This window comes from Delphinapterus leucas, chromosome 18 (assembly GCF_059928025.1).
Source record: "Delphinapterus leucas isolate spDelLeu-1000000601 "Yukka" chromosome 18, BTC_Dleu_Yukka2, whole genome shotgun sequence".
Taxonomy (NCBI): Eukaryota; Metazoa; Chordata; class Mammalia; order Artiodactyla; family Monodontidae; genus Delphinapterus; species Delphinapterus leucas.
In genome coordinates this window covers 3416153-3442354 of record NC_143146.1, presented here as the reverse complement: position 1 = coordinate 3442354, position 26202 = coordinate 3416153, and the positions used below count along the sequence as shown (strand labels likewise).

At 50.9% G+C, this 26202-nt stretch overlaps 1 protein-coding gene across 1 annotated transcript in view; it reads right to left on the bottom strand.

Moving 5' to 3' along the window:
• Nucleotides 1–25765, bottom strand: part of IRS2 (insulin receptor substrate 2) — a 30063-nt gene extending 4298 nt beyond the window's left edge. Inside the window, exon 1 of the mRNA XM_022576776.3 lies at nt 21233–25765. Within this exon, the coding sequence (XP_022432484.2) occupies nt 21233–25271 (4039 nt within the window). The 5' untranslated portion in view covers nt 25272–25765. The remainder of the gene's footprint in view (nt 1–21232) is intronic.
• Between the last annotated feature and the right edge of the window lie 437 nt (nt 25766–26202).

Genomic DNA, 26202 nt, shown 5'->3' with positions numbered 1-26202 from the left:
GTAACTTCATTTTTTTGAAGTACAAACAACACAATTGTCAAAACCTTAATTTCTAAGCACTAGCATTATGAAAGAAAAGAGCTGCTAAGAAGCAAGGAAATAATTCATGCATTTATTCACACAATGACCTTTCAACATTACTTCCAATTCTGCTCCGGTGCAGGGCCTCTGTGAGGCACACGGGAGAATGATGAGGTAGAGAATGGGAGTCACATGACAGCTGTTTTCTGGGCAGGGAAGGAAGCAACTCTTTCAAAGGTGTGCTGCCCTCTGCAAACACCTGCATTCTGAAGGATGCTCGGCTGCAGTTACCAGCAAAGGGAGATGAAAGCTCTTCCAAGGGCACAAGAGAGATTCGGGCTGTCGGCCACCCAGTGAGTCAACTTGATGTGGGGACAGTAAGGAACATGGTCCCCTAAGATGCTGAGCCGTGGGCCGAGCAGCCCCAGGCTTCCACAGAAGGGAAGGGCCAGGGATGTGGTCCCACACATGGCCAGGGAGAGCCACGGATGACTGGGGAGGGAGGCTGAGCACGCGCGCACGTGCACGCACGCACAGGTACCATCACAGGGAGGGGGATTCATTCACGGCACGTGGGAAGGACGTGAGCAGCCTCAGGCCAAGGAGACCAGAAAGAGGACGGCCACCAGCTCAGAGACAGATGTCTGGGCGAGAGCTGTGCCGTGCTTCACATATCTAAGCGTATAGATGTGCCCTGGAGCCAACACATCGACCCAACGTGGATGCAATCTGTCTCCTACTGGGTCATATAACAGTGGCCTTGCACAGACACCTCGAGGCAGAGAGCCTCCGAACTTCAGTCCATGCCACCCAAGTCACCTGCCACTGAAACCTCTTGGGTTCACCCCCAACTCGCGGGGAGATCCTCCTGCACGCACCCCAGCAAGAATCCGGACCTAGGATCACCGGGAGGGGGCCACTCGGGGAAGATGCCTGGGATTCGGGGCTCAAGTGCGTCAAGCAAGCAGACTCTCTGCGGCCAGGCGAGCAGCCAGCCAGCAAAGCCAGACCCGCCTGCCACGAGCCGCCTCTCACTGCTGTCGCTCCATCCCGCATCCTAGGAAGAAGGGGACGGAGGCAGGAGCGGGGACCTGGGAATGTGAGCCCACTTTTGCCTTTTATTTAGTTACTTCTAAAGTAAGTTAAATTACCCCTCCCACTGAAAATTAGTCTGCTTCAGCCAACTAGAAAAAAAAATCTTCCAACACTGCTAGCCCATCACACTCAACTGTTAAATATGTGTGCTTCGTAACAATGAGGTTCCAGCAAAATTTTATTTATTTTATGACCTATGTTAATTCTACTAGAGGCAAAGAACCAGTGATCAATTTCACAATTCCTCCACGGTGAATATCATTAAGATGGGAGACGTTCTCTGAACTGTGAGGGTACAGGGGCGACACAAAGAAGAAATAAAGGCCAGAACCATGTGTTGCTGGTGAAAATTACAGAGTAACATGCACCAGTTCTGAATCTGCTCCTAGATGTAATGCTTCTAAAATAATTTAAATTTATTGATACACATTGCATTTGTGGTATAATTACACACTGTACTTGTTCTGTAGCCTAGACATTGCTTCATAAAGAAACTCATTCATGGAAAGCATCAATCTAGAGTTATTTGATTGAAAAAAAAAAAAAAACTTTCAGCACAAAGATTGACGTTGTTCCATATGGCATGTCACGCAGCCCAGCTATCCTTTTCCTTTTCGCTCTGTGACATATGACAAATGACGTTCATATGAGGGATACAGTCCCTTATGCAGTTATCCTAACTCCCTACGGACCAGCGCTAATTCTGCCCTTTCTCTTCCATTTAAAAGACCAATCAGAATGCAAATGAGCACGGGTGTTGTCAACAAAGGCCCCACCTCCAATTTGCTCTATTTTACAAAAAAAAAAAAAAAAAGGAAAGAAAAAGAAAACAATCACTGAAAAACTCTGTCCTTGAGCCCAGTGGGGAAGCTCCCTAGCCACGGAAGGCTCGGATGTCAGAACACGGCCACATCACACCACCGCCGAGCTGGCCTCCAAGATCGCAAACACTTCAGTGGAAAATGCAGTGAGTGTCGGGTCGAGAAGGTTTTAGAAATAAATCGGGTAAACGTGCTCAGGCAAATAAACTCAAGCAGCATTCTGGGAGCATGTTCTGACTCACGGCTCTTTTTTTTAATGATTTCTTATGATTACTTGGGTTTGGATGCAGACAGAGTCCCATGTGGGGCTCCATGACACAGCAGGAGGGAACGGGGCCTGGTCTCATGGGCCTTGGGTGAGCAGCAGTGGACAAAACAGACAGCAAACCCACGTAGCAGGTACCAATGACTTACTATTTTCAGGCAGATCTGAATGAGGACCAGTGCAGACACTTATGTGCATGACAAAAATGAAACACTATACTTCTTAAGATTAAAATTTATATTTCTAGTAGCAACTATGATTGAAAAAAAAAAATAAACCCTATGGTGAGCCCAAACATGTCCTTCAGGTCCATTGAGACTTTTTATGTTAAACACAGAATGACGGGAGAAAATAAACTTTTCTGTTACATGAGAAATTCCTAGAAAAGTCAACCTGATAATTCAGTATCTCCTCACTTTACTAGAAGCAAAAACACTCTTAGAATATACCAAAAAGAAAGTAAGGTCGGGTGTGATAACAAGCCAGGGATTCTAAGAAAAACGGTTACTTGAACTTTGCAAGTGGAAAAAAAAAATAACTTAAAAGGAAAATATGGAAGCACAGGGTTCCCAGGACAAACAGGCTCAGTAACTGACTTCACCAACCCGACTCGTGAAAGATTTAGAAGCTTCTTGGAGTTGAGCTCATCATTTCCACTGACAATTAAAATCATTTCATCCGGAATGCTTGTTATTGAAGTCATTTCCCAGCATCAAGTTGCAACTTGATGCTAATGACACAACGTGAAACAGGATGAGACAACCAAGTTCTCACGTGAGGCTGGGGTTAATGAAAGGCATCTCTCTTTCTTTAGCTCTTGTTTAATCCTTCACATAAGACCCTGTCTTAATCACCAAAGACTAGAGCAATCAGGTGTCCTAGACTGTTACCGCACTTCAAATTTCCCCCCATTGTCCAAGTTTCACCCACAGCAACCAGCATAAACTTTATAGTGAATAGCCTACACCAGCTTTATGTTGTAATACTTAAGTATCCATTCCTTTTCTGTTTGTTATTGAAAAGCCTGGTGTGTGGATCCTGGAAGCTACCCTTTTAAGAGTTTTCTAGCATCATCGGAGAACTATTATCATGCCCTAACGCAAACACCCGAGAGGCAAAAATGTCCTTAAATTGCTGGTGGACCCTTCTCTTAAATTATGAAACGTTAGACCTTTTCTAGGTAAAAACCAGATGAGGGAGCCTTGGTGACTTGCCCGCTGCCTTGGAGCTGATCAGCAGGAAAGGAGGATCCTTAACTTCTCCCAGAACTTTCCTCACTGCTGCCCTGGGGGCTGACAATGCAGCCCCCATTTTTGCAAATAAAAGACGGGAGGACTCGGGAAGGAGTGAGAGGAGGTCTGGAACTTCCATTTGGGTCCTGGAGTTTAAACCTTTACACGGTACCATCAGCTGTTTATCAACTCCCCAAAGACACCGAACCCTGCAAACTGTGCGTTTCTGCTTCGTGCACCTATCTCTCCTGCTGGTCAAGGGCCTGGACCACCTCGGTCCCCAGCATACAGCACATGCCTGTTAGGTCCTTCATGAAGCTCTGACGAGCTAAAGAGAAAGAAAAACCCATGTGGTTCATGCCATGTCTCATAGGCAGAAAAGCAGAATAAAATCTTTTAAAGGAGCACAGAACTTTAGGACTGTCTGAGGCCCAAGAGAAAAGAAAACCTTTGTCGTCTCACACGAGAGTGGCCTTCTAAGGGAGAGGTCAGCAGAGTACGGCCAAATCGGGTCCTTGCCTGTTTCTGGAAATAAAGTTTTATTGGAACACAGCCACGTTCACTCACTTGGACACGGCTGTTTCTCACTTTAACAGTGGAGGTGAGTGATGGTGACAGAGACATTGTGTCCCAGGACACGAGGAAGACAAGGAGGAGAAAGAAGGGTAAATTTGTGAAAGTTACAACACACATTTCCATCTGTGGGTTACACCTGGAGACGAACTGATACCCCCTCTGAAAATTATCGGCAGGCTTACGTGCTTCAGAGATGCAATCCCATTGACTTAAAAGCCTGCTATCCTGTTACAGACCCTACGGAGGAGGAAGCAAGTCATAAAATCATTTATGAAGCTAGCACACACTTTAGGAATTAGTTTCCCTTACTCTTCCACTTGATATTCCATGCATAATACCATAGTACCGAATAAATCTCATTATTACTAAATATATCCTACAGTACTACTCTTTCAACTTGAACATAATAAGTAAATTTATATATGATAGATCTGCAATTCAGAAAGGGCCCAAATCTCTTCTCTTGCTTGAGTCATTTGAGAATGCGACTATAAGCATTATGTTCCTACGCTCTGAAACAACATTTGGGCCAAGTGACGGAACTTGCGTTAAAATTGCAAATATCCTATGAACGGTGTAATTCTCCCTCAGGGGTATATTTTTGTACACTATAAAAATGTTTATATTGTGTCTGTCTGAGGTTCTCAAACCTAAATATTAAAGTTTTGCTATAAATTTAAGGGAATGTAGAATAACAGTTTGTTCAAAATATATCCAACCCCAGATATCCTGTTAGGTATCATTTCAAATGAACCGTTCTTTCCTTCGAATATTTAAATATTTAAGAGTTGCTACTGGGTTTTCTTCGTTTTATGATTTGATACCTTTTTTGTTTTTATTATTGAGACTGAAATAAGCGTTTTCTGGAAGTCTGAAATTATGCCAAATGTAACTCAAATTACCTCTAGAATATCACTAATAGGAAACGTACCTATGAGTACAGCTAAAAAGGTACACCTTCAGGAATCTGAAATTTACTCTGGTTTATACATAATGATAATCCAATAATTTGGAAATGTTCTGAAAACGGGATTTGTGAAGTGCTTGTCTGTCATCACAGAAAAAGAAGAAAAAAGAAAGGATTAGAAAAAATGGGGGGAAACATATTGTGACCCACCACCAGCCCAGCCAGTGCCCCGAGCTGTCTTGCTGGGCACAGACCCACAGGGCCTGAGCAGCCTCCGCCTCCAGACTGCGAGTACATTCCCTCCCATGGATGACACCTCACTGATACGGACGCCAGCGTCCTGGCTCGGGGGAAAGAACACACCTTGTGCAGACGTACACCTGGCCTTTACATTGAGATGCAGGATCTCCCAGCAATGAGGAGGCTGAGGGCCGTGTCCTTTGCCCTGGCACAGGTGGACACCCATTCCTACCACCGGCCACCTCAGGAGCCTTGCTGGGAGCTCAGGAGGGACTCAGGGCAACCGTCCCCACGGCTCAAGGACATGCGAGTGTGGAGAGCCACTGGCCTCACCTGAGTCGGGGTCCCCAGGCCCAGCAGGCAGCACCCACCAGGCTGTTCCCTGTTAGGAAAATGGGGACATTATTCTTCTGCCCTAGGTTTCTCACTGGGCATGGGGAAACTACCAAAAGAGGTTTTATGCATACAGTATATGACTAAGTAGTACAAACAGGAAAAGCATACATACACACACAAAAATAGTTTTTTCCACACACAGTAAGCACGTGCTGCTGGCAGGATGTGCACCTTGGGGCCGGGTCCTTCTGCCTTCTTCCCGCCCCTTTCAACGATGTACACGGGTAACCACACGCTGCGCTGGGAATGACAAAGCCCCAGGCCTGGCAGCCCTGTGCACTGGGAATCTGAGTACATCCATCTGCCGTCACGGCGTCTCCTCCATTCAAAACTACACCCATGAATGACGTCACCAGCAATTGCAACTTCAAGCAGTAAGTAAACAAGCCATGAATGCACAAACACCAGGGCGAAGAGCTCTTGGGGGGGGGGGAAGTGAATAAACTTGTTTTCATTGGCTAGAAGCGGAACAGAAGCAGAATTGTGTGTTTTTTTTTGGGGGGGTAACTCAGGGCCATTTAAAGCTAACAGTTCTCAGACCCTGCCCAGAGCACCCTGCCTGGGTGCTTTCTGCACGCCTCGTGCACAGGCCGCGCGTGTCTCTGCATCACCAGAGAACGCACACATCCCTCTCCGCATCGCAGGGCCCGCGAGCAAGATGCCAGCGGCCGGCGGGGCCCCAACTAGGCGGGGCCTCGGGGCACAGGACCTCAGTTCTCTCGGGGGTCACACACGGCGGTGTCCCATAATGCAGAGAGACATTTAAATTCCTCTGTAAATTCCTCTGTGGCCGAAGAGAGTGATTTACATCCAAAAGGAGTACCCCTGATTGAAATTTCAGGAATGAAGAGTGGAACGTGCGAAGTTACAGACCATCTTTATGAAGTGCATTTGCTAAAAAGTAAAGTAAGACAGCAGCCGCCGACAGCCACGCCTTCCCAGGAAAGCAGGGCCAGGGGGACCCAGGCCTCGGTGCCCCAGGCTGCAGACCACCCCCAGCTTCCCCGGCAGGCAGTGCCCAGACCAGCCAGGTGAAGCCGCCCTGCACGCTCGTTCCGCCCAAATGCTGAAATGTTTTTAATGTCCTTCACAACTTGAGCCTCAGCTGGGTACACCTGCTGAAGAGAACTTGTGCAGACTTGTCAGAGCCCAACCTAGACATTCTACTTGCTCGTTTGCTGGGAGGGACCCTGCACACCAGGGGCCTCAGACCCGGGACTTTCAACGTGGCATCGGGAGATCCGCAGAAACCTGTGGTTGGAAACTTTGGCCCCCAGCCCCCTCCTGGAGTGCCCAGGGCCACCAGCTGTCAGACACGGAGCAGGGAGGTGCCTGCCGCTGCCCCCAGGTGGGAAGCCTTCATGCCCGGGGCTGGAGGGCACCCAGTCCTGTCCAGACGGTGACACACAGGGGGACGCTGCTGGGACACCCCTGATCACAAACCCGTCTCATCCTTCCCTCTTTTCCAGGGAGAAGGCAGAGGGCAGGACCAAAATACCCAGCGACATAAAGTCAGCTTCCCAAACTGCTGAAGGCTTGGAAAGGTGGGAAACGATCCATCCATCCGGTGTAAAGACGGCATTTCTTACTGATTGACACGAAAACCTTCCCGGGCTCCAAAAGCTGGGCAGGGTTTGTCTATGACTTTTTTTTTTTTTTTTTTTTCCTGCGGCACGCGGGCCTCTCACTGTTGTGGCCCCTCCCGTTGCGGAGTACAGGCTCCGGACGCGCAGGCTCAGCGGTCATGGCTCACGGGCCCAGCCGCTCCACGGCATGTGGGATCTTCCCGGACCGGGGCACGAACCCGTGTCCCCTGCATCGGCAGGCGGACTCTCAACCACTGCGCCACCAGGGAAGCCCTCTCTATGACTTTTAAGAATGGATTTAGAGAAGACATGCCTTCCCAACCACCTCTTTAGGAATCAAAAACACAAACTCCAGACTGAGCAGAGGACCACTTGATAGACCACAACGACGCCCAATACATCACACACACAGGCCCCTCCCCTCCAGAAAAGCATCACGCAGACAGGGATGTCCTGTCCGGAGAGATCACTTCCGCCTTTTCACATTTAGCAGCGTTATGATTCTGTGACACTCGGTCTCTATGAATTAACATAAAATAACTTATTTTCTCCATTCTCCTTAGAGGGCAGCCGGCCATTCTGCAAAATTTACTCGTTGTATCGAACTGAACACGAATGGGGGCGTAGGCTTCAAAGTGACCGAAACAGAAGCAGCAGAATAAACTTGCCCATTCATTGTAACTTTCACTATATTTACAAATTGGTTGTTTCAATAGGCTCACATAAAGAAAGATTAATATTTAGCCATTGTCATTCTTTGGAGATAAGCTTGAATTGGAGCCTTATTTGACTTGCCCATACTTCACACATTTTGCACAGATCTGACAAGACTACGCGTGAATCAAGTTATTTACAAGTCTATGCTAGCAATCTGCTTGTAGGGCGAGAGTGGCAGACACAGAGGGGGAAGCACAGCCCCCCCGGCCGTGTGTCCCCGCTGAGACCCTGGGTGTTGGTCACAAACCTCCCCCCAACGTGAACACGCAGCCTCCCGCCATCCACCCCTTCCTGCTCTGATTCCTTACACATCAAATTCTGAAGAATGACTTGAAGAGACCCACGAGCATAAGCGTGTTTCCTAAAATATACACTGGACAGAGAAAATGCAAATTTCACACTTCCGGTCTGGACAAAGTAATAGCAACCCCTACAAGAAGGAACAACTACTAATACAGTAGAAATAAATAATTAGGATGGGATCGTCATTTTTCTCTTGTCTGAATGGATGAGCTTCTTTAAGACACTTCATGCAGGCCATCCCTTTTTTACGTATCTCAGAAAAATTAAGTAAAACCGAGCTTACGTTCTGAAGGTAGACCTAAACCCATGTCAAGTCCTTAAAGTGACATAAGCTACAAATAGCCACAAAGTCCACGTACTAAGGGTGCAGTTTCTCCACAGAAAGGCTAGAAGAAGGGGAGGGTCTTTATCCACACGCGGTACTAGCTTTTCTGGACGTCTTACACCCCTTAACTCCAAGCTCACCCCCATCGGTGCTTCCACGCTGAGGCCCAATCTCCATGAAATACATGGAATAATAGCTTTTCTATCATTTTAGTTTCCCAATGAGCTGATGAAGAAAATCAATTTGTTGCAGAGCCTGAACTTCACGCTCCTTACCGGAAAGCACACTGTGTGGATGGATGCCCTGGGGAGGGGGAGTTGGGAGTAACTGACCCAGTTTTTCAAAGGAAGCCACTGGGGGTTCTGAGAAGACACAGAACCAGGAAGCAGCGAGCGGACCAGAGCATCGTTCCCTACAGCCCGGCAGAGGCTCCCCTGAGGTCCACTGCTAAGACCCCTTCACCCTCGGGTGGTTCCTTTAAAAAATAAGGGTAAGGGCAAGAACGTTCCCTCCTTGGAGGTTCTGAGGATGAAACACCATCTAAACATGTTATAAGGTGCTTTACAAATAACGTCTGGGTAACCGAGCATGTAATTCCACGACCAGACACTTGTGCTTTGATGGCACTGTTTATCTTGTGACAATTTCCCTCTGCCTTCCCCAGTGCAATGACATCTCAGCATATTCCTTCCCCCAGAAACTTTTAGGTCTTTTCACCTTTTACATCATGTTTTTGAGAAAGAAAGTCAGGAGTTGACATATACCACACTAAGTGGAAAAAGATGCTATGGTGAAATGATATGAAAAGTTTTTAAACACTTCACATACTGTTCCAAAGAAACTATATTTTCCATCTTCGCTGTTGAACATGAACAAAGTCTTTACACTGGTTGACCAGGCTCTACACGTCACGGTTCATTGTTAGTTCCTTCTCATCACCTACTACTCTCTCCCTGCTCCCTCTTGCTCAGCTACACGGGTCTCCTTCTGATCCTGGGACACACCAGCAACTTTCTGCCCCAGGGCCTTTGCACAGTTAGTCATTCCCTTTGCTCATGACTCTCCCCCTAAATACCTACAGGACTTGCTTCCTCTCCACCTTCTCCCTCTCTCTTCCCTGCTTTGTTTTCTGGAGCACTTGTTACTACCTACACTACTTCATGCTCCGAACACATGTCAACATTACATTTATTTCCTTGGTTTCAAAGGTAGGCTTGAAGATTCGGTACTTTTGGTTTTGGGTTGGTTTTTCTTTGTTTGTTTTAGCTTGGAAGCCAAACCTCTTTCTAGCCTGCACTGTAATATTTTTCAAATGGGTGAAATAGTTTTAAAGTATGCAACATGTCACAATTAGCATCTCTGTAATGAAAAAGTAAGAAAACGTAACCATTTGGTTAAATCTGAAAGCTGAAGGAAGATCTAACCTTTCCCGCCTCTGTCTCTCCTGCCCCACAAGCCACCTTTCTATCCTCCCAAGGAGCCCTTAAGGGAAGTTCCTGTCATTTCTTTGTTGGCTTTTTTTGGGGAAAAACAGATAAAACACACACTTTTTAAAAAGGCTCAGAGCTGCCTGCACGTGGTTTCAGGTGTGTCTTAAGAAAACAGAACTCTACTTGGAAATTAATAGGACGTCTGAAAATTAAGCAATTTTGAAGCCTGCACTATAAATAGAACTGTGATCACATGAAATGTCTGTGGATCATTTATGAGGAAAAAAACGAACTAAAATCGAAATGTTGACTTCTCACGGACAGGCAGCAGCACTGAGCACATCTTACGTGTGAGTTTTCTCAGCTTTGCAGCTACGCATGCTTCCCATCACACAGACTACAGGTGAGCATCCTTCTTCGGCAAGAGCTGAGGGTGAGCAGGGAAGCCTCAGAAGGAACGCGAGAGGGAGTCCACTAACCTCGTGAAGTTTCTGGAATCCAAAGGCTAACAGCAAAGACAGAGCACACAGAGAAATACTGGGAGTTCTGAGGCGAGGCTACCCAGAGCTCAGAGAGGCTGACAGCTCGGAGCCGGGGCCCAGCAAGATCAAACCTGTGGTTTCTCGGAGGAGAAAACTGATGTGGAAATTCCACTTCACTGGATGGACCCCAAGTGTGTGTGTGGGACTGGGGCACTACACGTTTGAGTGGTTCCACCAGACTTTTCCAGCAAGGACACCTGCAGTCCCAGCAGGGACAGCCCATCCTGTGTCTTTGGCCAAGAACGGCTCAAGAATAAATTCAGAGATGAATTCTGAACATTCCAGCTGAACGGCACGGACTCCAGACTCGTGAAGATGCATGCTTATCACCCAGAGTTATTCTAGGAACCGAGTTGAACGCTCCACGCGTTTAACTTGGGTTAAACTTGGGTATTTTACTGCGGTGCTTATTTCATTGAGAACTAAATCTACTCATAAACCAGCACTACCCACAAGCTAAACCACAAATAACAGTAAGAGGTAAAACGGAATTAAGATCTGTCCGTGCTACTGCGTCTTTACAATTTTGATTATGACCCTCAGCACCAAAATGTCATTCTATCAGTATTTGGAAGCTACTGCAAACTTTCAACTTGAAAAAGAAAATGTTCATTTCAAAAACTTGTCAAAATAAATAAAATCGAAAAACTGTTTCAAAATTCATGAATGTTTGTATTTATAGAAGTGGGTCAATATTTCATATCGAATATTTCCACACAGTTCATTATTAAAAGTTTAAATTTTTTTTGTTTATTCAACCAGTTAAAGTGAGTTTTCTGAAACTGACTGAGATAAACGTCCACTCTGGTTTTATAATATTCTAAAGAAAGAAGAAATACAAATTTTGCAGTTTCTCAACTAAGATATTTTGCGAAAACGCACCTAAATATTTTCAGCTGAACTGTACATTTATTATAAGTCTAACTGGTGAAGTAAGTTTCACCAAACTTATTTGATATAAATATTTGATAAAGTATTTGTTTAAAAAATTTGATATAAATATAACTGGAAGAGCTTATGAGTAGCTCATGGATTTGTTTTGTTTCATTTGCATAATACCAAAAGTATTAGTTTAGGTCCCTTTCATGCTGGAAAACATTTTTTAAATTACCTGCATCATATAAGAATAAAACAGAAGCATAACACCACCACAAATCACGGTAGCAAATTATCTTTTAAAAAAATGCATCCAGGCTGTGGTATAAGAAACTGACCACTTTCCCTTTCTAGGAATTCTTGTTGCCTTAGTATTTCAGGAGCTCTGGCTGTACGTCCATCTCTGATTTTCAAACAAAATCAATGTGCACAGCACCCTCTAGTCCATGCCCTGTTTAATCCTGCTTACTGCCTGGAGTTTCTAAAATACTATATGCACAGTTTTTAAATTTAGTAAGAACGTCCTGGCCTGTTTCCAAAACTTCTCCCCCAGCTAACAATTCCCTCCATCCATCCGTCCATCCGTCTATCCATCCATCCATTCATCCACCCACGTTGGGCTCTGGAAGCCCTCCAGGAAGAAAGAAGCAGGGGACCACAGGGGGCCTGAGCTGGGCCTGGCAGGGCAGAAAACGGCTGCGTCACTCACATGACAGGTTGGGGAGGCTTCTACGACCTGGGGATCCAGGGGCATCAGACGGTCACTGAGCTCAGCCTCTATTTTCAGTTGCTTTCCATCACTAGCACGGGGCCGGGAAGCCAGAGCTCCGTCCCAGGTCCTCCGAGGAAGACAAGTTTTCACAGAAGGGATCCAGACCTCATCCAGGGAAAGACTACCGGGTTTACTTACAAACACTCCCCACATAGCACATCAGCATCTTTATTCCCATCCGCTTTCCACCTAACTGGGAAAGTGCTCCACAGAGCCAATGCCCCCTGACAGGGTCCTCTGAGCTTTGCTTTCTTCTTATCCTGAGAAGCAGTTTCATCACTCCATTCATTCCTGACAGGGGGACAAGCATTCCCGTTTTGTTACCCTGCGCCGCTGGCCGCCAGCGATGCTGGGTGGATTACTGGCGCGCGTGGCTTCTAATGGCAGGCGTGTGGCCGTCTGCTAGGAAGGAAGTGCTCTCTCTGCGGATGCTGGAGAGACTGGCAGCTCGTGTAAACACAGCCCTGAACCACTCCCCAGAGCACAAGGCTATAGATTCCCGACCACGCTTTTTCAAACATGGATAGCTGTTGTGTGAGCTGTTACGTTTGTTTATGTCTTCTTTTATGCCTTTCAAAGGGGGGTTAGAATCACATCTTAGGAAGGCAGTGCCTTCTGAAAAACCATTTCTTATCCCATAACAGTGAAGTTAAGTAAGTTTTTTCTCGGAAAAAAATACAAGATCTTAAAAACAAGAAGGGCACCGGTGAGATAATCCACTCCCCAGAAGATCACCACCTAGCAACCACTGATTATTCATGGGTCCTTAGGCAAATTCTAAAATGGTTCGTTTCCAAATAGACTCATCATGAAATAGAGTGATGACTCGTCATGAAAGAGCTTCTTAGGAAACTGCTAATGGCCTTATTCATAATGACGAGTATAGGGTATCTCACTTAGAGAAGAAATGCATCTTAAGGACCCCTCAAGGAAGGAATGAAAACACAGCTCCATTAGATGTCAGATCAGGGCCCCAGGATGACCCACTGATAATGAAAAAGGACTTACATTTTCCCAGATCACAGAGGCCTTTCGATTTGAATTATCCCAAGAATTTTCTTTCTTCCTCTTTTTTTTTTTTTAAACACAAGTAAGCACATGATCTTGAGTGTCTGCCAGGCCTTCACCCTTCTGCCACATCAGAAAACACTGCCCGCGTGGGCATCAGTAGCCTATTTCTCTAACTTACAGCATTCTTCCTTATTCAAGTGTCTGCTTTCCTCTAGTTCTGTCCACCAGCATACCTTGTAGTATATGCATGAAGCCATTTCCTGCAAGGCTCCCAAATAAAAAAAAAAATAGCACTTCTACAAACAATAAATCATTCTAGAGGGAACAGGCCATATCCTAGGAGAAAGGTATTCATCTCCACACAAAGGCCCACAGAGACAGAGCAAACTGTATTCTTTCCTGATAATATTTACAAACATCTCTACCCACTAATTAAATCAGTGACCTTGGAAAAGACGCACGACCTCCCTCGGCCTCTGTCTTCACAACCTTAAAATGAGTTACATTAGACGGATGGTTCTCAACTCCTCTCCCTCAAAATGACCTTGTATTTCTTTTCCTGTCGCCACTCTGTGTGGAGAGCGTTTTCAAGCATTTAGTGTTGTGGGGGTGGGAGGGTATCTTATCATGTACAATATACAGTTTGCTTTACTAAAACAAAGACAGCTGGAGGAATATAAGTTTTCCAACTCTGCAGACCACTGGAAGTCCAGGAAGAGAGCCTGAGAGGCCCCAGAAGAGACGACCAACCGACATTTTGATTCAGCTCTAAAATTCACCAACATCACAAGAGCTTTGAAAATGTCGAATCCTGAGCTCTTCCAACTGGCAGGTGTGGAAAACAGTTTTAAAAATGAGGGGGACTTCCCTGGTGGTCCAGTGGTTAAGATTTTGCCTTCCAATGCAGGGGGTGCGGGTACGATTCCTGGTCAGGGAGCTAAGATCCCACATGCCTCGCGGCCAAAAAACCCAAACATAAAACAGAAGCAATATTGCAACAAAGTCAATAAAGACTTTAAAAGTGGTCCACATCAAAAAAACACCAAAAACAAAAAAAAGAGGGAGCTTTCTGAAACTAACATGACCTTGTAAATCAACTGTACTACAATAAAAATTAGAAAATAAAATAAATACATTTTTTAAAAATGACAGAGCTTTCCTTTATTGTCCAGTCTTCCTGCTTTTAGCTGTCCCCATCTTACTCTGAATGAATAACGTGTGGAAGAGAGAGAAATTAAGTTACTGCCACCAAGTGAAATAAAAACCCAGCTGCTAACTCGAAAGCTGCCTAAGGCCGATCGACAGTAAAATCCCAAGGTCACTATTGTATATGAGCTTCCAAAGTAGACAGTGTGTAGGACTTGGATAAGATGGGATATAAAATAAAGAGTACTGGTACAACAGCGTCTTCGTGTGGTTCAACCCATCACTACCCTTTTCTGTCTCAGGGATTCCCAGGCAAGTCACTGGGACTCTCTAAGCTGCAGGTTCCTCGTTCCAAAAATGGAGATCCAGGCGGCCCTCCTATGACACAGGGCTTTCGGAGTATTACGTGAGACTTTATGTATGAAAATGTCTTAACGCTATAAAGTGAAAAAAAAAATACTTTTTGGATTTTAAACACTTCTTTTGATTGAAAGGGGAGGGGGCATGCAATTATCTTTCAATATTGATCAGAACAATGGTTACGTTTTCATCCATCTCATCGACTTTAGTAGCATTCTTTCAAAATCATTCACTGTCCACCAAGTTTTGGGGATTGTTAGTTACACTTATAATTTGGAGGCAAAAGATGGGTGGATTTAAGTAAGTACTTCTGAATTTGCATAGAGAAAGCCCTGTGTTGCATTCATAAATATTAAAGATTAGGCACTGATTCTATGCAAAAGTGTAGGTCATTCTTGAGCTATACGTATGGATTTTAAGGTAATCATTAAAATCACTAATATAATGAACTCTATCATAATACCTATTTTTTTCACATTGGAAAGATTGAAATTTGGTACTAATACCATAGTAACTCACTCAAGCAGCTGTACTAACATCAGTATTGGAGCTTCAATTATGAAAATAATACCCACATCCAGCCTCTTGGAGCACAACTGGATGAGATATTATGAAGCTACACACATGTACACATACACACACACATCACCCCAAAATAGTAATTATTTATCTCCCCCAAATTTGGTACTCTTTAAAACTGATACTAAAAAGCCCAGTATTTACAAAATGTCGTACACGTAATCATTCATCTTTAAGGTATATCATGGATCACAATATTTGACCAAATATTCCAAATTTCAGTAAAAGCACCATAAGCAAATCGCATCTCTGGGCATAAATATCACGTATGGCGTAAGAAAACTGGGCCAAGTCTGAAGACACGTTTGCCTGATCAACTTTTACGAAGTCTCTGGACAGGTAAAAGCGACCTGATACAAAGTTAACATTTCCTAGTCCAATAGAAAAGACATTCAGAGCCGCTAACTTAACCACTTAACCACTGTATCATTTGTAAACGTGCAGCCTGTAAGTCTTAACCCAAATCCATTTCAGCAGAATGCAATGAATTCAGTTCTGATGCAACGAATTCAATTAAATGAGACGGCCAAGCACAGAAGCACCTTGTGTTATTCGCACCCACAGAGTGAAATGCTAGTGTCCCACATAGACTCCAGCTCTATTCACACTTTCTTCTGTGCCCGTTATTTCAGCGCACAGTTCATGTAAGTCTCTGCAGCCACATCTAGAAAGAAATGGAATCATCAGGAGCAATTAGCAGCCTCAGCATTTCCTCCATCTTGAGTGATGACTTCACCAGTTCTCTTCAGAAAAAATCTACCGCTGAACTCTGTCTACAATAATCGACCTGGAGTGATTCAGAATAATCACTGCCACCTTGAAGAATACGTTCAAATTAATGAAACGAACACAGAAAGAATCTTCCCATTGAAATGTGGCTATTCTCATAAAACCTACCACCTGATCGATAACATGTTTATATCCGCTGATCTTGGAGGTTCAGAAAATTCCGCTTGGTGGATAAGAATGCCAGCATTCAAAGGCCTTGCCCGACTTGTACGGAAACATGCATTCTGCTCATGTCTGCAGTAGATAAAGTCTGCAGAAAATTCACCTATCACAGGAGCCCCAGTGAAGACCGGGCTGTGGGGACGGGCACGCTGGTCCCCTTCCCTCCGAGCTTCCCCAACTTGGTGTACTTGGCAAAGCAGATAAAGGAGTCAAGGTACATTTTCCCTTAAGTTTCTGAGGTGAAATGGGAACACCTGATTCTGTGCTACCCAAAAAAACAAAACAAAAAACCCTCTCCACTTGCCAAATCTGATACCAAAAGTTAACCGGCTCTTGGGACTCTGCTTCTACAGAAAACGCATTAGTGGGAATTTTAACAGAAAACCCATTATCCCTGTGCTGGTCCTGAAACTTTCGCAAGTTCTTTTCAGAAAGAGATTCATTTTAATACTAAGAGTTCTAAAGAAAATAAAGCATTAATTACCTATGAAAATTCCTCTTCTGGGGGTTAGTGGGCCTGTGGAAGAACAAAAGAAACGCTGGAGGTTTTCCTACCCAGTTTGACAACCAGTCAAATCAAAACAGGGCAGGAGTGATCACCCTCATTAAATCAACCCTGAAGACTGAAGCCCCAGGCCAAACAATGGCCGATTCAGCAACTAACAGTTTAAGGGTTCTGCTCTTCTCATAAGGCGCCCCATATTAGGAGCAATACTGTCAATTTAAAAAAATCTATATTCCACTTACACGTTTTTCATCTTGACACTATCTCTTACAACCACGTCGCAAAAGGTCATCAGAAAGTACGGTCCTGATGTAGTTTCAGGATCGGAATGCTCTTTTCCTTAATTGTTATTTTACTCTGTAATTTAAAACACTACTTCATGACAATTGATAATTATCTAGGAAAAGAAAAATCTCAAGTGAAACAAAGAGGGGGAAAAAACAATGGTTCTCGGAGACTGGAGTAAAACCAGCCACCAAAACAGAGAAGGCCTGAATTTCTTAGGAAGGTACCGGCTCCACGTTCAGACAACTTTGAGCATCCTGGTTTTTAATTTAAGAACACCCGTTTACAAAAGTGTCTTTCCTGTACATAAGCATGAGTAGCATCGCTGGATTTATTAACACGTTTCTTTAGAGGAGCTGAACCGCTCCGGATGTTGACAACCTCCTGGGCCTCCCAGGGGCCCTGAGCACAGGAGGAGAGGGTTATAAGGACCCCATTCTACAGACAGAGAAAGTGAGAAAGAGGGATTAAATGGCTTTCCTCTCTCGCACGTGACTCACGCAGCACAGCAACTAGACACCTGGCTTCCTGATTCCTGGGCTAGTGTTCCACACACCCTGCTTCCTGCTCCGAAGTACTATTTTGGTAAAGGTTTCTCTTTCAATAAAGGAACTAGAACAAGTCATGTGACTTTCATTCAGGAAAGCCTGTGTGTGTTTTCATTAGCACCTTAGTTGTCTGTTCCTGGGAACGGGGTGGGAACAGGGCACGGATTACCTTATTATGACAAGAGCTAGCCAACCAAAGCAGAAAAGCTTGCACGACAGGAAAAATAAAGCGTGTGTGGTTTGTCAAGTCATCTCCTTGGAGTTCTAAAAATATTCAAGCCCCTTGCTTTAAGACTTCAAGAGACAATACTTTTAAACGTGCCTTGTGACTCTGTTGCCCCTTCAGAAACAATTGTGTTGCTCTCTCATCCCTTGATTCTTTCACTGTGGGAGGTGAATAAACAGTCCTTTTATGGAACAAATTTAAATACAGATGCTTTCGGGGTAATTCTTATCTAATCTGCCTTGTACCTACACGTAAACCAATTCTAGAACAAAAACCCCACTAAAGAGGAATAGCAAAATAGCACAGTTTATGGTATACACCGATCTATAACCTTAACGGCCAAATATATAAAGTTCATTTTAAAAAGTGGTTTTAAAGCACAGTGACTCCAGTAGCATAGTTTCAGTTCCCAAACAACAATACTCTAAAGATTGGTTGTATTTTTTCCCATACACACCCACAAAACACAGGGTAGGTAACCTTCTCCCTGCTCCCAAGTAAGATGCATAGTTTCGAGTTAAATTTGTACCTGCTCTGCAGGACCTACAAATACATACACCTGTGTCAATCTAAGGCGTGCTAACTTTTTAATTGGCTCCACCACTGAAACCCCACCGCCATCCCCAATTCTATTGGAAACAACCATCAAACACTGCTGGGACCTTACCTCTTTGTCACCACCTCTCCAAATACCAAACGCTACCCCCCAAGGGACCCCGAATGGTTCCACTTCAGTGTAATTCGTGAAGTTTTTCCACGCGGAACCCAAGGAGCTGGATGTGGAAACACGGCCACTTCCGAGAGTCAGGGCAGCACACCCAATGACTCAGGAAGTTCATTTTCCATTTTATCTTCAAAGAAATGCTTTGCAAGTCTTCCTTCCATAAATCGTGCTCTCAAACAACACTTATCTCCCGTGAACTTTTTATTTAGGAGCATCACAGACAAATGTCTACGCGTAAACGTGAGTTCAGTAAAAGTGGATGTTCATTCTGGGTTTCTCTACAGTCCCTTTCTGGCTCCACAAAATGCAATTTAGTTTCCCCGTTAATTAAGATGAGATGCTCGTCTTCCCTACCCTACTGTTCTCTGTGCTCAAATTAGTTTACTAGAAATCCATTTAGCATGTAGTCCTTTCTTTCAAAAAAAAAAAAAAATGTGGTTTGGGCACAATGGACCAATTGTAGTTATCCATTTTGCTTAAAAATAGTCTTTTTTCCTTCTTAAGAGAGTGTTTACGTTAACGCCCACAGAGACTCTGGACAACCAGCAATCCAAAGCGACCTCTCATCTTTGTTCAGCCACCACCGAACATACAAACCGCTGTTTTGATTTCAGAATCCTGAATCCTATAGGTTGTAAGGAATTTTATACTGGTGGGAAATCTGAAACAAAACAGGCCAAATCAGGCCTCTCATAAACTTATCTCTTGCGGTTTAACATTTTCCCGCATCTGAAAAGGGCATTATATTAGACGTGAATCACGTTTCTGAAAGTATCTACTTTATCGGAAAGGCCTTGAATCCTTTCAGGCCTGGAGGTGCACGCTCCAGCTCGTTCGCCCTGTGACTGCAAGAAACACCTCCCAGGGCCCTCCTCAATCCAGTCCAGGTTTTTCCCGCCTACTCCACCAGAAGCAGTAAGAGGTGTTGTGTTCTCAGGCTGTTTTTCTGATTAGAATCAGATTTCAGCAAAATGTACTTTCGTGCTCATGATGGCCTATACCCATTCCTGTGTGTACAGATTTCTCCTCCACTCAAGTCTAGTTACGCGGGTGTGTTTATCTGGTCTGCATCTTGGACGGCAGCTAATCATCCTTCAAGTCCCAGACACACGCGCAATTTTTCAGATGCACCTGTAGGGCTTAAGTTAACTCCAAGCAAAGCGACCTTCCGCTGAGTGTCGTTTATGGGACACATCCTGACAACTTCCAGGGGCTTCGTTAGATGCTGAAGCACCATGCTCTGATAGCTCTCCGTGACTCTTTTTATCTTGTGTTCCACAATTTTAATAAAAAAGCAGGTAGCGTTTCCTCTGTTATATTGGATTTCCAGGGTATCCACTCTACAGCTATAACTTTAAATCCCATGGATACTAGAAAACACATGCTGGATTTAGATGGCATTAGAGGGATCTGTTCACTTTTAGAAAAAAAGGTGTACGGATCCCCAAGCTACCTCAATCGTCACCCTGTAACCCTTGCAGACTGCTGACCTCGGGCTAGCATCTAAGCCGTGTTCACTGCTCTGTGTTCTGCGGTTCCCACAAAGCCTCTATCTTCCTGACAACGCTGCACAGAAGCGGCTACAAAATTAAAGAAGAAACTCTCTTGAACCCACCCGCCCCCCCCCACCACCACCTCTCCTCCACCGCATCATTCAAAGTTTGAGACAGTCAAGACCTCTGAGACAGTCAGGACGCACCTGCAGGTGCAAGGAAAGCACACCTCTCTCCTTTTGGATCTGTGATGAGACTGCAAAGAACAATACTGGACACCATCCCTTCCAATGGTTCCTGAGAAGACTAGCATGGTCGTCTTTCACTGTCTCCTCTGAAGCCCAGATTCACATCACCTGGGCGGCCGAAAAATGCTGGGGGCCTGGGCCCCGCCCACTGGCCGCTTCACATGACTGAGCCTGGGCTGCCCCCATAGGCCATTTCTCAAGCCTACTCAGGCGGTCTAACTGGGTCAGGTGCTCCCAGCCATGGTCCCCAAACTGGCAGCACCAGTACAACCTGGGGGCTTCTTAGAAAAAGCACACTGGGAGCCGCATCCCAGACCCACTGCACTGGAAACACGGGGATTCACCTAGCCCGGCCGTCCGGGGCTCAGCAAACTCTCCAGGTGACTCCCAGGTGGGCTCGAGTTGGAGAACCACTGCTTTTGAGCTGTGTTTAAGCAGCGTTACCATTTCAGCCTGTTCGGAGCAAAGGGACGTCTCTGGTGGAAAAGCTCCCACAGGCTACGTGTAAACTTGAAACGGTTCGCTGTTCCCTGCAGCAGTCACCAAAATGGATGTTCGTTTCCTAAAGAACTTTTGGGCCTGTGTTTTATAAACTCTGAGGCTCGGCAAGAGTCAGCCGGGCCTGGCTCCAGGAAAACAAAGAGAAAGGTGAAGGCTGCGGCCTGGGAGCTGCTGGAACTTCAAGTCCCCTCCCGACACAAGTTTCCCACCTCTCAGATGGAGAAGACCCCCTCTGCCGCCTGCCTCTCCCCGGGGGGCTGACCTGGGGGCACCCGCCAGGTGTGTTCATGGGAAGACGGGGAGTCTGGGCCCAAGAAAACAAATCAAAAGTCTCCCGAATCCAAAGATTCACACTCAGCTCAAAGATGACCTGAGTGCTCCTGGCAAGGTCTCTGGGGTTCGAGAGCTGACATCGGCCCAATAGTGAAACAGAACAGGAAACCTGCACCCACACTCTGGCATTTAGGTTGAGGTACCAAAGAAGGGAAGAGGCTCTAGCCACGGATGCCCCCGCGTGCCCACCCTTCTTCCACCAGCCGCAGGAGTCTCACCTTTCACGACCGTGGCCTCTTTCAGGTGATGCGTCAAGAAGTCGAGGCTGGCGTAGGTGCTGGCGGAGGGCAGGGCGCCAGGGCCGGGCCCTACACACACCCCGCCAGTGCTGCCGGCCCCTACCGCGCCGATGAGACCCCCGAGGCTCCGGGTCCGGCCCCAGGCGCTCTTGTCTCCCGTCTGAGGATGCTGCTGAGGGGACGGCGACAGCCCGGGCTCGTCCCTCACGTCGATGGCGATGTAGTTGAGGCCGTTCTGGAAGCCAGCAGAAGTCTCCCGGCGCATCGGCGAGCCACTGCCCCCGGGGCAGCCGACCAAGCCCCCGGGCTGGCTCGGCGTCCAGGGCCGCGCCTGCGGGTGGAGCGGCGGCGGCAATTGGCGGGGGGACGTGGGGGGCTCGTCACCGCCACCCAGGACGCTGCCGCCGCCCCCTTCGCCACTTTTCCTGAGAGACACGTTCTCCACCGAGGCCGAGTTGTGGCGCTTGGGGTTGTGGGCGAAAGACGGGGACACGGGGGTCACAGTGGTGGTCGAGGAGAAGGTCTCCGAGCTGTGGCGGCGGCGGCCCCCTTGCGGGTCCGCGCGGATGACCTTGGCCCCGCGGTGCGGGTCTGGGGGCTGGCTGGCTTGCAGGAAGGCCTCGACCCCCGACACCTGGTCCATGAGGCTTAGCCTCTTCAGGCCGGACACGGGGCTGCTCACGCGGGCCCCGTCGGGCTTCGGGGGCGCGGCGATCGGTTGCGGCGGCGTGGCAGCCACGCCGAAGGCCATCTCGGTGTAGTCGCCGCTGTCGCCCGCCCCCGAGGATGGAGAGGAGGCCGCGCCAGGGCCCTGGGAGGCAGGTGCCGGAGGCAGGCGGTACAGCTCTCCGGGCGGGGGCGGCGGGGGCGCCGGCTGCAGGGCCGAGGAGGGGGCGGCGGGGCGCGGGGGCAGCGGCGGGTACGCGGAGGCCTCGGGGGACAGGAGGGCGTCCAGGGAGCCCACAGGGTCCCCGGCCTGGCCGCCCGGCTGGGGTGACTTGGGCGAGCTGAAGTCGAGGTTCATGTAGTCGGAGAGCGGGGAGCGCTGCCGGCTGTCGCCGCTCGTGCCCGGGGTGCCCGAGCCCAGCGACGAGGCCGGGCTGCCGGCGGACAGCAGCGACGACGACGAGGCGGCCGAGGCCAGCAGCGGGGGCGCGGGCGGCGACAGGCGCGCGCCCGCCTCGCCGAAGTCAATGTTGATGTACTCGCCCGGGCTCTTGGGCTCGGGCGGCAGGGGGTACTCGTGCATGCGGGTCAGGGTCTGCAGCCCCTCCAGAGACAGGCGCGTGGGCCGCGTGGCCCGACAGCGCTGGCCCAGGAAGCCCTCCAGGCGGCCGCTGCCGCTGCCACCGGGCCTCCCGGGCGAAGGTACCGCCGGGTGGGGTGGCTGCGGGTGGCCGCCGCCGCCCCCTGCCCCGGCCGCGAAGGCGCCGGCTGGCTGCGTGGACCCCGGGCTGGCCGTCGACTCCAGCCGCTCCTCCTCCAGAATGCGCCCTACGGGGGAGCTCATGAGCACGTACTGGTCGTTGTCCCCGTTGCAGGTGTAGGCGGCCTTGTAGGAGCGCGGCAGGGAGCTGTAGCAGTAGCCGGGGACGCCCCGAAGCATCTCCCCGCCGCCGCCGCCGCCGCCGGCGTGCAGGACGGCCGAGAAGAAGTCGGGCGGGGTGCCCGAGGCTCCCGCGTCGCCGGGGGACATGTTGAGGTAGTCCCCGTTTGGAAGCAGCCTGCCGTCGGCGGCGCTCTCCACGGACAGCTTGGAGCCTCCGCACCACATGCGCATGTACCCGCTGTCCTCCGGGGAGCTCTCGGCCGGGGAGTTGGTTTTGTAGCCGCCCCCGCTCCCCGGGAAGGCCCTGCTGGCGGCAGACGCGGGCGTGGGCCCCGCGGCTCCCGTGGGGGGCAAGGCCGCGACGGCGGCGCGCGGCTGCAGGATCTGCTTCGGGGCGGACACGCTGGTGGGGCTCATGGGCATGTAGTCGTCGCTCTTGCAGCTCCCGCCGCCGCCCGCGAGGGCCACGCCGGGGGTCATGGGCATGTAGCCGTCGTCCGTGCCCAGGTTACTGCTGGAGCTCCTGTGCGATCCGATCTCGATGTCGCCGTAGTCCTCGGGGTAGGGGTGGTAGGCCACTTTGGGGGAGGACGCGGGGCACGACGGGCACAGGCGGCCTGAGCTGCCGGAGAAGGTGGCCCGCATCAGGGTGTATTCATCCAGGGACGCGGAGGAGGGCTGGGGCACCGGCCGCTGCCGGGCAGGCGTGGTCAGGGAGTAGGTCCTTTTCCTCAGCCCCCTGTCCAAGTCCTGGGCCCCGTCCCCGGAGACTCTGCGGTAGGGTCGGCCGCAGTGGCTCAGGGGCCGGTCCATGGTCATGTACCCGTACAGCTCGCCCCCGCTGCCGTCCCTGGCCGGGGGCGTCTCGGCGATGGACTCGGGCGTGTTGCTCCTGAGACTGCAGAAGGCTCTCAGGTCCCCAGGGCTCGAGCCGTACTCGTCCAGGGACATGAAGCCAGGGTCGCTGGGGGAGCCCGAGGCCGAGGCGCTGCCGCTGGAGGGTCGCTGGGGGTGCAGGGGGTGCTGCATGTGCGGGTGCGGGCCCGGGGGCGGCGGATAGGAGCCCGAGCCGTGCCCGCTGCTGGACGACAGGCTGCCGGGGCTGGTGGCGGCCGCCGGGGGCGAGTGCGCCACGGGCATGGACATGGAGCGGCTGTGCTGCAGGGCGCCCCCTGCCGGCGCCAGCGTCACCTTACTCGCGCGGCCGCCGCAGCCGCCGCTCAGGGTGTGCGAGCGGCTCAGGGGCGCGCGCACCGGTCCCGGGCTCAGGGGGCTCCCCGCCACCGACACCGGCCTGCCGCCCGCCGCCCCGGCCCCCGCCGCCACGCCGCCGTCGCCCTCGCTGGCCGTGCGCACCCGGCAAGAGTTGCACTTGGCGGCCGGCGGTGTGGCGGCCAAGCTGTCGGTGCGCGAGCGGCGCACCAGGCCCGTCTGGCTGGGGGGCAGGTTGACCAGGTGGTGGTGGCGACGCGCGCCGGGGACGCTGATGGGGTGCGTGGCCGACGAGCCGGACGACTGGCTCTTGCTGCGCGGCCGGAACTCGAAGAGCTCCTTGAGCGCCTTCATGGCCTCCAGGATGGTCTCGTGGATGTTCTGCGCCACCACCGAGTCGTCTGCCTGCATCCACAGCTCACCGGGGCCCGTGACGGCCGAGCGGCCCACCTCGATGAAGAAGAAGCTGTCCGAGTGGCCGCAGCGGCGGATGTTCATCAGCTGCAGCGTCACCGACGGCTGCTCGCAGTTGAGCTTCACGAAGCCGATGGTGCGCGCCGACAAGCACAGGCGGTACACGCCCGTCAGGTTCTTGCTCTGGCCCAGGCCTTTGGGCTTCAGGTTCACCTGCCACACCTCACGGTAGGCGGCCGTGGCGGGCGCCACCAGCCCGTAGCTGTCATCGGCCGCGGCGGCGACGGCGGCGCCGGCCGAGCCGCCCAGGGCGCCGGGCAGGGAGGCGCTGCAGGACGCGGAGGGGGCGGCGGCGGCGGCGGGGGGCGCGTCGCCGGCGCTCGCTCGGCCCTCGCTGACCAGGTCGGTGAGCGCGCGGTACCAGCCCTCCTGCTCCTGCTCGTTCTCGGCCGCCACTGCGAAGTACTCGTCCTTGGTGTAGAGGGCGATCAGGTACTTGTGCTTGGCGTCGGCGCGCTTGTTGATGTTCAGGCAGCAGTCGAGCGCGATGACCCGCTTCGGGGCGCCCGCTTTGCTCCGCCACTTCTTCTCGCTCTCGTAGTACTCGAGCCGCGGCGGCTGCGGCGCCGGCCCCCCGCCCGCTGTCGCCGCCGCCGCCGCCTCGTCGCCGCCCGCTCCGGGTCCGCGCAGCACGAAAAAGCGCTTGTGGCCGTGCTTCTGCTTGCGCAGGTAGCCGCACTTGCGCACGCCGCTGTTGTTGTTGTTGTTGTTGTGGTTGAGGTTGAGGTTGGGGCCGTCGCCACCCGCCGGCCCGGGGCGCCCGTTCATCGGCGGGCTCGCCATCACCGGCGCTTCAGGCCGCGCCGCCCGGCCCGGCGTGGAGGGGCCGGGGGGAGCGGAGGGGGCGCGGGCGGCTCCCTCCCCCCCTGCTCGCCCGCCGGAGCCCGCGTCCCTCGGGCCCAGAAGGTGGGGAAGGTTCGGGGAGCCCCGCCGGGTGGAGGGCGGGGGGCCGGCCCCGCGCGGTGGCGCAGCGACCTCCGCGCTCCGGGGCCCCAGAGGATGCCCGGCGCGGGCGGCGGCGGCGGCGGCAGCGGCCGCTGCCTCCTGGGCTCTCGGGCGGCGCCTGGGGCTCGCGGGCTGGGCCGAGAGTCGGGGGTCCCCGAGCCTCGGGGCCGAGCCTAAGGCGCGCCCGGCCGCACGGGTCCCGCCGCCGCGCCGCGCTCCGGGGTGCCGGGGTGTGCCCCGGTACTCGGGGTCCGCGCCGCCGCCGCCGGGGCTGCTGCTGCTGGTGCTGCCAACGGCGACCCGGGCTCGTCGCGGTCCCCGCCGCACAGTGAGTAACACATCGCGCACCGAGTGACTGAACTAAGAAGAGCAAAACAACATGTGACTCGGCGTTACGCAGGCACACACGGCGCGGCCCGCCCCGCCCCGCCGCCCGCATTGGCGCCGCGCTCCGCGACGGACGGCTCGCACGGCCAATAGGCGCGGGGCGCGGGGGGGGCGGGGCGGGCCGCGCACCCCGCCCCGCCCCCCTTTCTCCCGGGGCCGCGTTTCCCGCCGTCCCCTCCCCCTCCCGCGGAGGCCAGGGCCCGGGTCGGGTGGGGGCCGGCTCGGGCCTCATTAATCAGAGGCTCGTTGTGGATGCCGGCGGAGGAGATGCCACCCAGGGCGGGAAAAGGGGCGCGCGGGAGGGGCGGGGGCCGGCGGCCGACGCGCGGAGGGCCCTGCCCTCCCGCCTTTGACTCAATTAATTGGGCTGGGAGCTTCCGCC